We start from the raw sequence: 14,219 nt of genomic DNA on the forward strand, positions 1-14,219 counted from the left end.
GAGTGGCACGGCGGCTGAAGTCAGAGAGGCGCTGCTTGGGAAGAGTTAAAGGGCGTTTTAAATAAGTCACTGAACAGTGTGCTGTCAAGTCTCGGGAGAGACCAGAAAACTAAACCCGTTAGGGGTGGAGGCTGAGGAGGCGATGGCAGCAGCGTGGCTGGTTGTATCGCGAGTATTACTACTACAGCAGGGAAGCTGGCGTGGTGCGGAGATTATCCCGTTCCAAACGGCGGGCAGGAGGGGAGGCTTGCACAAGGCAGCAGCCTCATCAGGGGGAAGTGGAAGAGATACTGTCTTACCACCTCAGCCTCCTAGACTGCTGAGAAGAGCCAGCCGGCCCAGAGCTCGTACAACAGATGACTTCCAGGATTTCGCAAAGTTTAAGTCGAGTGCTTAAGATTCAAAAGAGGGACTTGGCATTTAATTTTTATGAAACTGCAGCTAAGAAGCAAAGCACCTTTGAGAGTGGGAAGACGCGTAAAGGTGGCGAGAGTGAAAGAAAAATAAAAGTTACACTCATTAAACAGACAGCTTTCTTGCTTATGTGAAGAATTTCTGTTCACTGATTATGAATGCTTTCCAAAAGTCTGTTGCACAAAGAAATGCAAAAGGCCTACAACTGAAGTAGTCTCTGTTTCTCTTGCCCCATTCCGTGACATCCAAAGGAATAAGACAGCACTGAAGATGTTCCTCTATGGCAGTTTAACCTGACTCCAGGCTGCTGTGATCTACTCCTTTCCTCTTCCTTTCTCTCAGTTATATATTCTACTTCCCTCCTTTTAAGTAGCATTAGTTCTTCTGCAACAGGGCAGTCAGCTGGTTATAGATGCTGATCTGTCTGACAACTAACATACTATTTTGATTGTTCTAGGTGAGTTTTCAGTGGTCTCAGTTGCCTGACTTACTTGGCTCACTGCACGTCTGCACAAACACCAACACCAGCTCAAGAAGGGGGAAAGGAAGGCATAGCTGGCGCTGTGGAAGGAGGAGGCCCCAGGTAAGATCAGCTTTAGCTGCTGTGAAATTTAAACCCGACCAGAGAAGCCAGAAGTTACAGCTCAAGTCCAGCCAATGGCTCCCCACTGCCATGCACGGCCTCAGTCCCTGGTCCCCTCTGCCTGTCTGCTTGCACATGATGTAGGGACTTGTGTAAAGCCCCTCAATTCAATTCAACTCATTAGTCCAACAGAAAAAAAATCACCTTCTGAAAAAAAGGGAATAGATTTCTGCTGGCTCAGCAGTTATAGCAGCCTTCTGCAGTGATGAATCCTGGTACAAGGGCAGAGGATCAAGAGGAAAGTAAAGCAGAAAGATGACTGCACCGGTTGGTCTGTTCAGCTGTGGTAGCAGCTTAGCTTTTAGAGTTATCACAGCCTAACCCAATAGCAATGTCCTCAGCTGATGAAGAGAGGAAGACCTTCAATCTTTGTGCTGGAAAGAAAGTTGTGACATGAAACAATTATCAATCTAACTTTGCACAGAACCAAAGAAAAAAAATAATGAAAAGGACTGGGTGAATGCTGTTATCCTTAGCAGTTTTCTGTTACTATATGATGGATTATTGCCAAGTCTTGCTCTTTTAGTGGATTCCTTAAAGCTCCAAATCTGATTACCCAAAAATCCCTGTTGTCTGCTTTTAAGACTCTAACCTCTGTAGTTTAAAGACAAGCTTGATGGCATGAACTCAACAGCTCAAAAGAAGACAAAAGCAGTAGACTAAAGAAATACCAAGTTTATTATTTCTGTGGTTATGTTTCTTAAATTTTGCTGCTCTGCTGGCAGTGCCAGCATCACTCATTCTAGACAGAGCAGTGCAAATACGTAAGACTTACTGGTAAGTTCTGTCTCTGCTTACCAAGTTGAATTAAAAATGTATTGACCAGGAAATTCACTGCAGACAGCACTGCAAGCAGACATACTGTAGCTTCTGATCTTATTAGCTACCTGAGTTTCTGCAAGTAGGGCTTTATTCGAGAAATTATCTTTGTGTAGATTTAAGCATGTGAGTGACTCCACTGAAGAAAATGTGACTGCTCATGTTGCTGACATTAAGAATGCATATAAAGATCTGCAGTTTTGGGGCCTGGCAGTGTAGAAACAGTTAATTTCAGTTATCTGATAGGAGCTAATTCAAAGTTGTTTACTGACAAAAGAATGAAGAAGTTACATTCTTCATTCTGCACACTGCTTTGTATGCATAGGCTCCTATATATGCACAAGGCTCAGAGACTTCAGAGCAGTTTCCTTGCATACAGAGAAAAGTATGTGAACAGCAACCTAACAAGAAATAAAGAAATTGAAACATGAGAAAAATAATCCCAGTTAGAAAGGGAAAAAAACCAGAAATTCTACTTTCAGGTGCAGTATCGATACATATGCATCAACCTAATAATGAATCAAAGTTGCAACGCAGCAAGGATAGCTATGGAGCTGCATAAATACTGAAATATACATTGTAAATACAAATACCTTTAAAATAAAATTATAAAATAAAAGTTTGCAGATTCCAATCCTGTGCGAAGCATGCAGCTTCCAATCCTATGACTGTTTCCATTTCCTATATATTTTCCTTAATTTTTGTAATCTGGGGGGTCCAGTGGTTATCTCAAGATCCATGGAATTTCTCCCATGTTTAAAGCTAAGTACATGCATAAAAAATGTCAGGAGCTATGTGTCAGTCATTTTTGTATCCTAAACTATATTTTGCAAATAGGCAGGAAGGAATCTTGTTCTGAATATCGTTTATAAATAATAATTTAAATATTTACCACCCATGTTTAATGATATCAGCATCTCAGCTAGCCGGATACTGTGGGACAGTGTTAAAATATTCTGAAATATAATCTCATAATCTTACCTTTTCCTTTTCCTCAGGAGAGGCTCAGCATGATGACTGCTAGTTATGTTGCAGTAAATCCCAGTATACCTGAAATTCATGCTGAAACTTCCAAGTTAGGGATGGTTTTCAGTAGGCAGGGTATCGTGAATAGGTAATGAATACGTAGGTCCTCTGAGATTCTTCCTTGCAGCTTGCCAGGTGTCAAATGTCACATCATTTCATGTTCTTCTGATTCACAGTCTTGCTTCATGTGGCCAGTATCAGCTGTGCAGTACAGGCTGGCTGAGAGGCAGCTCGTTTCTACTGTTCTTGTCTCAGTTCCCTTAACACTCATATCTGATCTCTGTCTTTTCAATAAATAGGAACAAAAACTCTTTCAGAATCCAGAGCTGGTTTTACATTTGATTGTGGGAAATTCTTTGTCCAGTGAGATTTGGACAGTTTATTTCTAGCTGTCTGTAAGCTGCACTATAATAAAATAATTATCTTTATACTTCGTGAAAACTTCATAGGGCTCTTCCATGGAGCCGTGCTGTTCTTTAGAAAGCACAGAGGCACTGCTCACTGGGTTGTTCTCTCTTTTTTCCCTTTTTCTTGCTCACTACACCTAAACTTTAGTCTTCCTAATCTTACACCCATTGCCATTATTTGTGAATACTCCTTGTTCTTTTGGCTGCTCATTCAGTCTTTCACCATTTCTCTAATTCTTTCTGCTCCTTTTCCTTCCTTTTCTGTTCTGCTTCTACACTTCCCTGTTTCTTTCTCGTGTTTTTCAAAGGCAAGCTCTTGATAAGAGCTACCTCCTGATTTATTATGATGAGTTATCCTGCTTTATAACAATTTAAAAATAAGACTGTTGAGGAAAACAGTGCCTGCTGACCTTGTTTTGCAGACTTAGGTTTAGGCTTCCCAATGCTGTTAGAGATATAATGACACTTCCTAATCTAGCTGATATTGTTCAATGAAACTGTAAAAGAATATCAACTTTGTCTAAACACATTGAGCTTATTTGAAATCTTTGTCTTGTTGGGGAAGTCCTTACATGCTGTACTCAGTGTATGTGCTGAAAAGGGCACTGTTTTGTACTGTGGCTTAGAAGATTAGAAGATGGCCCTAGTCAAGGCCATTCCTGAGTCATTGCCTGAGCAAGGCTATAGCAGCTTTTCTGTATTTCTCCATTTCTTTTCAAATCTTTGGTCTAGTTTTCAAGGAATATGACTCTTGGCTATTTATGATTGGGTCAGAACTCAATATTTTATAATGGTGAATGATCAGATTCACCAGCTAGGGCCTAGGTTACTTGGTGAACTTGCACCAAGTAGAGAAAGAACTGTAAAATACGAATCACTTCACCAGAGTAAACCAATGGTACTTTCATTGGTAGTCAATGAAATTTCACTAGCACAAGTTTTTGATGTCAGAGGAATATGATTTGATTTCTCTGCTAATCCTGTTTCATTTGAAGCACCTACTAGAAATTTATCACAAATGATTTAACCTCAAAGCACCTTACCAAGGGAGTAAATGTGGAGTGAAAGACTTCAGTGTTTTAAACCTTGTTACCCAGTCCTGGGCGCTTTTACTTCAGTGTCATTCTTCACACTTTGGTCTGTTCTTCCCCCAGGAGCTTTTGTCTCTGTGGTCTCTTGTTGACAGCCATCTTTGAGCTAGCCACCATCCTTTGGTTCTGTGACCTCTGCTGATGCCGGACGGGCATCCAACATGAACCTGCTCTTGCTGACCTCGCTGTGTTCCCAGAGAGCATTCTGTCAGATGAGCAGATGTAAGTGTGGTGGTAGCAAACACGGCCCCCACTTGCAAGGCAGGCTTTGGAAATGAAAATGTCCCCAAATGTATTTGTTATTTTGGAATTATTTTCTGACAGTTCCCTCTATACCCCTCCTGACTTACATTTGTCAGCAATCTCCCAGGCTGTTATCTGTTGTCATTAACCATGTACTCCAAAAATATCACCAGCTCTTTCCAAATATGATAATCTACCATGTTTTACTCTCCAGTAACTTGATTTTTCCAATCACTTTTTAGCTTCTGGAGATGAAGTGTTTCTCTTCCCTGCATCTGGGACCTCATCTGTAACATAATTATCGCAATGCAAGTTGCAGCTCAGCACAGAAGGATGTGATAATGGGAAAAGATAACCTCCTACTCCCTCAGCTACAGTCACTGAAAACGGTTGTGGTTCATCTGCTGTGAGAAGTGCAAGCTAGTACGAAACATGTAAAGACCACTTGCCATGGCAAAAACCTGCAGGTATCTCTTGTGGAGCTGAAGTGAATAAATGAAACTTCTTACATCTGGAAGACTTACTGCTCCATCATGTTGTATTTTTATTCTGAGACAGTAAGCAGCTTTTTCTAATTCAGGAGTTATTTCACCTAATTCATGAGTACTATGTATGGCAATAAGTTGTCATCTGTTCCATCTTGATTGTTACAAGGTAACTGATAAATTTCTGTTTTGCTTCATTTTTCCTGTCTCTGTGTAGTGTGACTTCTTTCCCTTGTAACTGAAGGACACTAAAATGAGAATGCCATCTTCAGCATCACTCTTAAAAACTGACAAACTTCATACACAGCAGAGGAATGACCAAATCAGTTTTGTTTAAAGCATCAAGGCTCAACCTACATTTTCTTTCTTCATATTCCTCTACGGTAGGTGGTATACTTTATTCAGTTGATTCTTCTATCACCCTGTCTTGCTAGAATATATTTATATATTCTGAGAATATATATATTCTGTCCATGTATACACATTTGTTTTCATAGCCACATTCATAAATATGTTTAGGCCTATATTAGATGTCTTCTAAATATGCATTTTATTTCCATTACATATGTCTGTAAAACATTTTAAGATATCTGAAGTAGAAGAATAAGAAATAAAGTTACATATAAACTCATTTAGAAGAAAAGTAACAATCTGTTTCTTTGATAATAGATACCAGATTTCCCTGTATATTTTATATTCACAAGTTGTTGGAGGAGATAGTGTAGAGAAAAATAAGTATCAATAGCAATGTATATATGAAGGCCCAGTTAAGCCATTACAGGATTGACGCCAAATAACAATATTGTATAAATGGTTCAGTTAAAGAGTCGCATTAGATTATAATAATAGATTGCACATGTAGATCACAAGACAAGAAAGAGATCTCCACACTGCACTGTTTTGAATCTATAATATCTCCACGTGAGTCAGTGGAAGTAATCCAGATTTTCCTTACCTTTTCTCAGTCAGAACCTGAGTTAAATGAACCGAACACATGTAAATACAATAGTGAATGTACTGAGAAATATGCATCAGATCAAAATGGAATGATGCTTTGGGAGGTGATATCAAATCCAGATGGGGAAAAGTACAGATACAATTTTCTCAACACTGAAGACTGCTAAGAAACAGAGGCTAGTGTTGTGCTCAAAAAGATACATGCTAACAGATAAATGAACCAAAAGAGAGCTGATAATGAAGAATATAGTTAGTGAATAGAGCTATATTTACAGAGGACCTCAGCCATGCCAAGGTTAGCAATAGAGACGTCATTCATTACTCCAACACTGGCCTCACTGGCCCAGCCTGTCCCCTGGCTGGGGGCAGGTGCCTTCCAGGCCAAGCCCAGGGAAAAAATTATCAAAATTAGCCAAAACAAAGGTTGCTGGTTGTATATATTTATTTTCACCAAAATAATTACACTTTGCTGTAGTATGTAATTGAGTATCTTCAGTGAGCTTAGAGTATGTGTTCATCTGAAAATCTTCACTTGTAATAAAGAGAACTTTTTTCCTATAAATAATATTAAAAAGTTATATCTGAAGCACATATGTCCCTCTTTGAGTCAAAAATAAATCCAGATAGACCAAAGACAACACAGAACATAGAACACCCTCCTCCAGTGCATTTAAGCAAATGTTTTTTTCTTCTGAGATAGAACAGTGACACCAGGGTGTTCACTCCATCTTCTGCACATAGCTGTTAAAAGTTTTACGTCTCTTTGTAGACTCTTTATACATAAAAATACTTGCTCCTGTAAATATTTTAATTTATTCTTTACCTCAACAGTCTCTTACCTTTTATCATTAAAATTACTGTTTGTTTGCTATAATGTCCAATTGTCAAGGCCCATGCTTGTCTTAAAGTAAATTCTTAATGGGATAAATAAATACTTAATTTAAAGATACTCCTGTTCCAGAGACACTTTGTGTCCAGCTCTAAAAAAAAAAAAAAAAAAAAAAAAACCCAAAACAAAACCACCCAAAAACCAAACCAAAATTAGTTCCTTAGTGTCACTTCATGCTTAGTGATGTTAGAATGATAGAATTAAAGTAAAAATTTAGTTCTCCTACCCTTGAGGGCAATCCTTCAGAGTGACCATTAAATACTAAGATACAAACTATAGAGGAAAGATAAATAGACAGTGTTAGTGGTGAAATAATTACAGCAAATTGGAGAAAGTTTAGGATAAAAATCACTGTAACGAATTAACATGTTAGTCTAGATTTCAAACCTATGGACTAAAATTCCAGTTGGAATAAGAAAAATACATTTATTCTATCTTCTGTATCCCTGACTGCCTAGCTGAGGTGCTGAGGGAGGTCAGAGATGCAGTGAAGGCAGAGCACAGGGCAGCAATGTGAGGCAGGGGCTACCCCATGGGAGAGTGACTGTCATGTCAGAGCATGGGGCTAAGGCAACTGTTTCAGATGGTCAACGACTCCTGGTGAGGAGAAAAGCATCCCCTGACTTGACTAGGTAGCACATAGGACCTGGTTCAAAATGCCACTGTCAAAACATTGCTGCGCAGTAGCTACTATAATATATCCAGATCCTTGCAGGAGTAACAGAATTGTGGACAATTGCATTCAATGTCAAGAAATGAGCTCCTTAAAAGTGAGGAGGGTTTTGGTTTTTTTTAAAGAAAGAAGTTGAAGGGGAAATGGCTATTAGGAGGTACAACAGAAATCTGTTCAATCACAAGTGGCACAGACAGGCTGGTTGGAGCAGATTGTTCATGGGTTTTTTCCAATATAGGAATTAGGGGCATTAAAAGATCTAGAATGTGGCAGCTCAAAACAACCTGAAGGAGGATACTTTTCAGGAAATATTTAATTAAGCTGTGAAACAGTGTCAAAGACAGAAAAAACTTGTATGGCTTCCAGTAGAGGTCATATGTATTTGTTGAAGAGAAATCCATTGAAAGTTACCAAATACAAAGATTTCTAGACCAGGAAGTTCCTGAGCTGATAATTGTTGAAGGCTCGGAGAGGATGAGAAGGAAGTGTGATATGTATTTGCCCTGTTTCTTCTCCTCTGTAGGCATCTGCTTGTGACCACTGCTGGAGGTAGGATTTGGGGCCAGGTGTACACTGCCACGTCCACTCCCTCTTCTACCCTCTGTATTTCTGAAACAACTGAAGCAAGGATTCGAGAGATGCCTACTATACCAGCAGCAGGTCCAGACTGTGTATTTAATGAGGCAAGAGTCCAGTTTTGAAAAAATAGGTTGTAATCATATCATTAAAAATTGAATGATTATATGCAAGGCAGTAGTATTAAAATCATGCAGGCTACCTCATCTCAGTACCTCTTCTGTGAATTCGGAGTTTTGCACCTACAGTACTTTTCTTTGAATGTGGATCCTGGTGCTTTATCTTTTAGGCTTGTAAGACTCAACTGGAAGAGCAAAATAATTCCACGTGGACATCACATAAGGGCCTGGGCAACCAAATGGAAAGCAAACTTGCCTTCCTGTTGCATAGGTATCTAGAAGCCCTGAGTATTGGATTTTAATAAATGATTTCTGCACGGGGTTAGGAAGAGAAGCAGCAAAGTACACACATGGCAGGCAGCATATTGTGGCAGCTACACACAAGCTCGCACTGATTTCGTGCTTTCCCTTGACCGCGGTACCATCAGAGAATATCCTCTGCTGACCAGTATCATCACTGCAACATCAGCAGGCTGTGAATGCCGCTGCTCGAACTAAAGGGGTAACTGAAAGCTGCAGGCAGCAGCTGTCCTTTCTGCTGGAAACCAGACAGTGCTGGGGAAGGAGAGGTGGGCACACAGCTAGGTTTCACCCTGATACCCACTGGGGGTACCAAAGGGTTGCACACCCCACCGCCAGGACTGGAGTACGCAGTCCAGGTCTAGCATAAGAGGCTAAGGGCTGTGGGTATTTGCAGGTCAAGAAAGCAGAGCAGGGGAAGAATTGCAGAATGTAGAGGATGAAAGTCAGCTAAGGATTCAAACCCTCTCTCTGGGCACCATCTCATCAGGCATACATGATGCGGGGAACTCAAGGAGTCATGTACGATCCCTTGTACTGAACCTCTCTGTCCACAAAAGCCAGCGTGTGGATCACCTTCCCCCTGAGACTGGCACAGCTGGAGGACTTGGAAAGGAGTCTCTCCCAGATGCACACAGAGCTGAGCATCACAGGCTCACGGAGGATGAAATTACCTGGGACCTTGCTGGAGATCTGTCTAGGATTTTTTGGAGGACCCTGCAACTGAAATGTCCCTTCTATCCTCCCCTCAGAAAGCGACCTGAGACTTTATACCAGGAAATGCTGTGCCCTTGTAGATTGTTCTCATGCTAGGAAAGGGAGCAAGGGGAGGTTTTCTTCTACGTCAGCAAACAGTACAACTGGGAAGTATTTCAGCTTCCCTTAGAGGATTTCCCGGGCTAAGCTCCAGGCTAGAAGTAAAACTGGGTAGTATGTTCTTCCTCACCCCTCTGCCCTTGCTGTTACAAGGATCATTCACAAAGTCTATGAGTTATAAAGGAAAGCTGCTGCATAAACTCATTGCATCATTTTGGACCTGAACCTGTACAGCAACCTGCCCCATGTCATCCTTTCCACCCAAGGGGTAGCTACAACAGCAAAAAACCTCTGTGCAGTGCCGAGGGAAGTGACTTCCCTCTCTGCATTTCTGAGCACACTTTTATATCCCACAACATTCATTAATATCAAGTAGATCAGAAGTGTGGTAAAGAGCATTATAATAAAGTAAGCACTATACTAGGCATTTCTTCCTCAAACAATTCCTTGTCTTGACTGCACAGCAAAACTGAGTCCTTATTGCCCTGGACATTACAAGACATAACCAAGAGAGAGCTGCTGTTCTGAAGTGTCTATAGTGTAAATGTGAAGGCACAACACTGGAAACAACATAAAATAATCCTCATTTTATAGGAAGGAAAGGGAAGGACAGAAAAATTAGGTGCCAAGACTGCATTAAAACAGAACCGTCATCTCTAAACTCCATGGCTAGTACTTTACCCACATGACAATCTTTCCTGTTCTGCACCACTATAAAGTGCTTATTAACACCACCTGATCTGCACATGGTTATTTCACCCTCTCCCACAGATGCAAATAATTTTTAAAAATGCAAGCTGGTGAAGAATCACATTCTTGTGCAACAAATGGAGTGTCACATTTTTCCTGGTTTTTTTTTTTTAAATCATGGAATAATATGCTTATCAGTTGCCCTTGTACTACAGCCTCTCTGCACAGAGAAGAGTCATCAGGTGCCGTGATAAAGAAGAAAGAACATCCCTAAGATATTTTTATCTGTGGACTGGGAAAGATTAATCATTTTTCAGCTGCTAGCTGCTCATTCTTATTCGTCCTTCTGGATGTTCATCTCAGTCTGAATGTTAATTTTGTCTGCTCTGTGAACTGATTTATGGACAGTTGTCCAAATTCTGAAACATTTGAGGGCACAGCCAGACACAGGTGAAAACGGGTAAGAAGCTAAAAGTCCTAGAGCACCTATTCAGCTCACGAGCATCCAGATTGCTGTGCTGCATATTATTGCCTCTTCAGATCTACTGCCCTGGCTGCATGCATAATGATCCTTAACCCAAACCTGTCATAATAATCTGGGCATGTTTAAGCACTGTAAATAATATGCCTTGTCTCACCTGTATCACTTTGAGAGAACTGGGTTACGTGCATGGTTACAGTGGAAGCATGTTTTGAACATGCTTCCTGCAACTTTGCCCCTCTCCCTGGTTCTCCATGTGATTATTGTAAAGGGTCTTGAGGTAGGGGTAGGGAATGGCTTTAGAGAAGAGTCTGGGGTTTTTCTGGGCTATTATCTACTCTAGTATTCAAGTTTATGGCATTTATCAGTGTTGACAAATTCCCCGTCAGCTCCCCAGCCCCCAGTGGGTGCATGCACACAGGTGCCACACGTATGTGGACATCACACGCGCTCATTCCCCCTGACCATCCCAGGGTGTCCACAGACCTGCTTGCCATGTCCACTCACCGACAATGGGGAGCTGCTCTGCTGATTTGTCATTCCAGCAGTACAGGAGATCGCTGCCCTAAGACAGAAGCAGACTGCACTCATCTACCACCTGAATCAATAGAGGTGACTAGCCTGGGACTGGAGCTTCAAAGACAAAAACTGGGACAAGTAGAGGGGCTGTCATCGATAAAGGTTTTGATGGAGTGAGGTAATTAGGAAGATAAAAGGGTAACCTGTTCCTGAGTGTTTTCTGCAATGACACACTGCAACACTTTAATGCAAGGAGAAAGGGGCACATGTGTGGAAGGAATATTTATCCTTCTGAGATCTCTTCTCTATGTGAATTCCCATCCAATCCTCAGTCATAACCTACCATATTCCTTATTCCAGGACTGGCAATCTTTCAACAAAGGAGGGGTACGTTGTATTTTTCTTTCCCCAGTTAGCTATTAAGTGTGCCAATGGAAACTTGGCGGGAAGCTGAAGATGCTGCTTCTGCCTGTGACAGGAGGTCTCAGTTCCTGCTGAATTTGGAGCTCCATGGGGGCCAGAGACAAATGCATCTCCCAGACATCTCTTTGAAAGTGCCACAGCTCTCTGACTGCCCTGACCTCCCATATTCTGTGTCTGTGTGATACCTGACCTAGCCCCATCCCCTCCTTGCTGTTGTCTTCCTCTGTGGTCTGCAGCTTGGCTATAGTTGGGCAAGCGGTCCTGGGAATTAAACTGCACAAAATAACAGCCCCGGTACCCTGGCATACAACAGAAGGAGGGAGTCAGTTGGAACGGGGTGGCTGGGGTGTAGCCCCAGTCGTACATTTTGTGAGGCACCTTTCTTTTTTTCTGTTTGTCCAAAACTGATTGCTATAAAGCAGAGAGACCACATGGGGAATATATGTTCTCCAAAGAACAGGTAAATAATAAGGATGTGGCTGGGACAGCAAGTGTTGGGACTGAGTTTCTCATAGACTCCTTGAACAACTAAACCTACAGGAACACTGACATTTTGGGGATGAGGCAGCCCCACCCTTCATAATTAGGGCAAAAGCCCTCTGTGAGTTGACAACATCCCTATGCTGCCAGCTACTCCTGTGTGTCAGGTACCGAATTATCCAAGGACCCAGAGAAATGTTGATGTCACTGCAAATTACACAACATATACTTTGAAAACAGACTCTGAAGTAGCCCGTTAACAACAGAAGAACTTGACCATTTCATATACACTTAAATGTCTTGCTAGACCAAAGCTACACCATATGTTTTTGGGTATGTATGGAGACTTACTCTCATACGTGGATTTCTTCCTCTGTTTCCCCCAGGGAGCAGCTCTTTTGCGCACTTAAACAAGCTGGAAACAGTTGAAACTAAATCCCAGTATGTAACACGAGTCCTGCGTTTAGTGGGTTTGACTTTTAAAAATGCAAATACACACAGGCCCTGATGACTTCAATAGCATTTATGGGTGCTCAGTGCTTGTATAAATGTCACACTATTTATAACATATTTCTGTGTCCTTTTTTTATATTCTCTGTTGGCCTGTCTCTTTTCCACTGTGGTATCTTTGACTGACATAGTCACATCAGGATGTAGCATGTGTTTGAATAATTAAGAAAATACAAATAAAAGTTATCTTTATTCTAGTCCATATTTTTCCATTGCTCAACCACCAAAGATAACAGTACCATTTCACCACTGCTTTTTACATTCTATGGAAGAAAAATGCTTTTAGTTTTGCAGTGGTTTATTAAACCTCCAAGTCCAATTATTTGCCCCTAGAATTTCCCCCCTAACCTTTAGAAAATTGTTTCAGCTATATCCAAACTCATGCCAACTTCCTGGCTTCTCGGCCGCAACCCATCAGCGAGTGCTCTACTAAGAACGACTTTGAGGCTTTCCTTGAACCTCTTCTTCTTGCTGCTTCCTACGAAGAAGTAAACAAGGGGGTTGATGCTACTGTTAACAGTGGAGAGAACAACGGTGACGTGGTTCTGCTGGCTGAGCAAAGATGACCAGTGGTGGTAATTCAGAAGATACAACAGCCTCATGGGCATGGCAAAGATGAGGAAGACAATGACTGTGGCGACAATGATGATGTAGAGCTTTGACGAATGAGGTCTCAGGGAGTTACGATGAATCCTGATAACCAAGATCAGGCTGGACAGAATCATTAGAGGAATGAAGATCATGAAAGTCAGGATCCATGTGAAGATAAGCAGTGCTTGGCAATGGTTACCGTCGTCAAATTGTTCCTTCGTTGAATCATCTTTGCATGTTAAGTATTCGGCTACTGTCATCAGAAAAGACAGAGTCCACAGAATTGCACACACAATTGCCGATTGGTGCTGTGACCGGTGGCATCGGTACCAGATGGGGTAAACAATAGACAGACACCTCTCAATACTGATGGCTGTCAGGAGATAGAGACCAGTATTATATCCAAGAAGGAAGACAATAGATAGTGTGGTGGTTATATAATAGTAAAAACCATATGCGAATCCAAAACCAGCAATGTACTCAATTGACAGAATAAATGTACAAAGCAGTAAGGAGAGATCAGCAATGGACAGGTGTGTGATGTACGCAGTGAACGGGTTTCTTTTGATCTGGAAGCAGAGGCACCAGAGGACAATTCCATTTTCACAAAAACCCAGGAAGGAGATGATCATAATTACCCAAAGTGGGGTCAATATCTCCCAGACCCTTTCCTGTGTAGAAATGTTTCTGTGCATTGAGATGTTCTCTGTGCCTTCGCTGGGATGAAACGTTATGTTTGACTCATCCATGGGGAAAGCTCAAGTTTGGATAGCACAGCTCTTCCTTCTGTAAATATGTATAAAAATATACTGTGAGCATTGTGTGCTCCTCCCCTCCCCCTTTTCTTTCTGTTTTGTGGACCCTCAATTTCTGGCCATATCTGAAAGCCTTAGCAAAAGGAAAACCAGCTTTGATATACTGATGCTAGCTGAAACCCAGTTGTGACTACTCTTGGCAGCGTTAAAGATTGCTAAGCCCATCATGCTAGCAGAAATCCTGAGCTTTCTTCTCTATGGGGTTCAGCATGTAAGTGCTAAACCGCAGCTAAAGAGGTACTCTCAAAGAGC

General features: G+C 41.4%; 1 protein-coding gene across 1 annotated transcript; it reads right to left on the minus strand.

The window, feature by feature from the left end:
- Nucleotides 1–12,911: 12,911 nt before the first annotated feature.
- Nucleotides 12,912–13,901, minus strand: MAS1 (MAS1 proto-oncogene, G protein-coupled receptor). Its single transcript, XM_010584486.1, has one exon. The coding sequence runs from the start codon at nt 13,899–13,901 to the stop codon at nt 12,912–12,914; it is 990 nt and encodes a 329-aa protein (XP_010582788.1).
- Between the last annotated feature and the right edge of the window lie 318 nt (nt 13,902–14,219).

Source organism: Haliaeetus leucocephalus, unplaced genomic scaffold (genome assembly GCF_000737465.1).
Source record: "Haliaeetus leucocephalus isolate CR32 unplaced genomic scaffold, Haliaeetus_leucocephalus-4.0 Scaffold992, whole genome shotgun sequence".
Classification (NCBI taxonomy): domain Eukaryota; kingdom Metazoa; phylum Chordata; class Aves; order Accipitriformes; family Accipitridae; genus Haliaeetus; species Haliaeetus leucocephalus.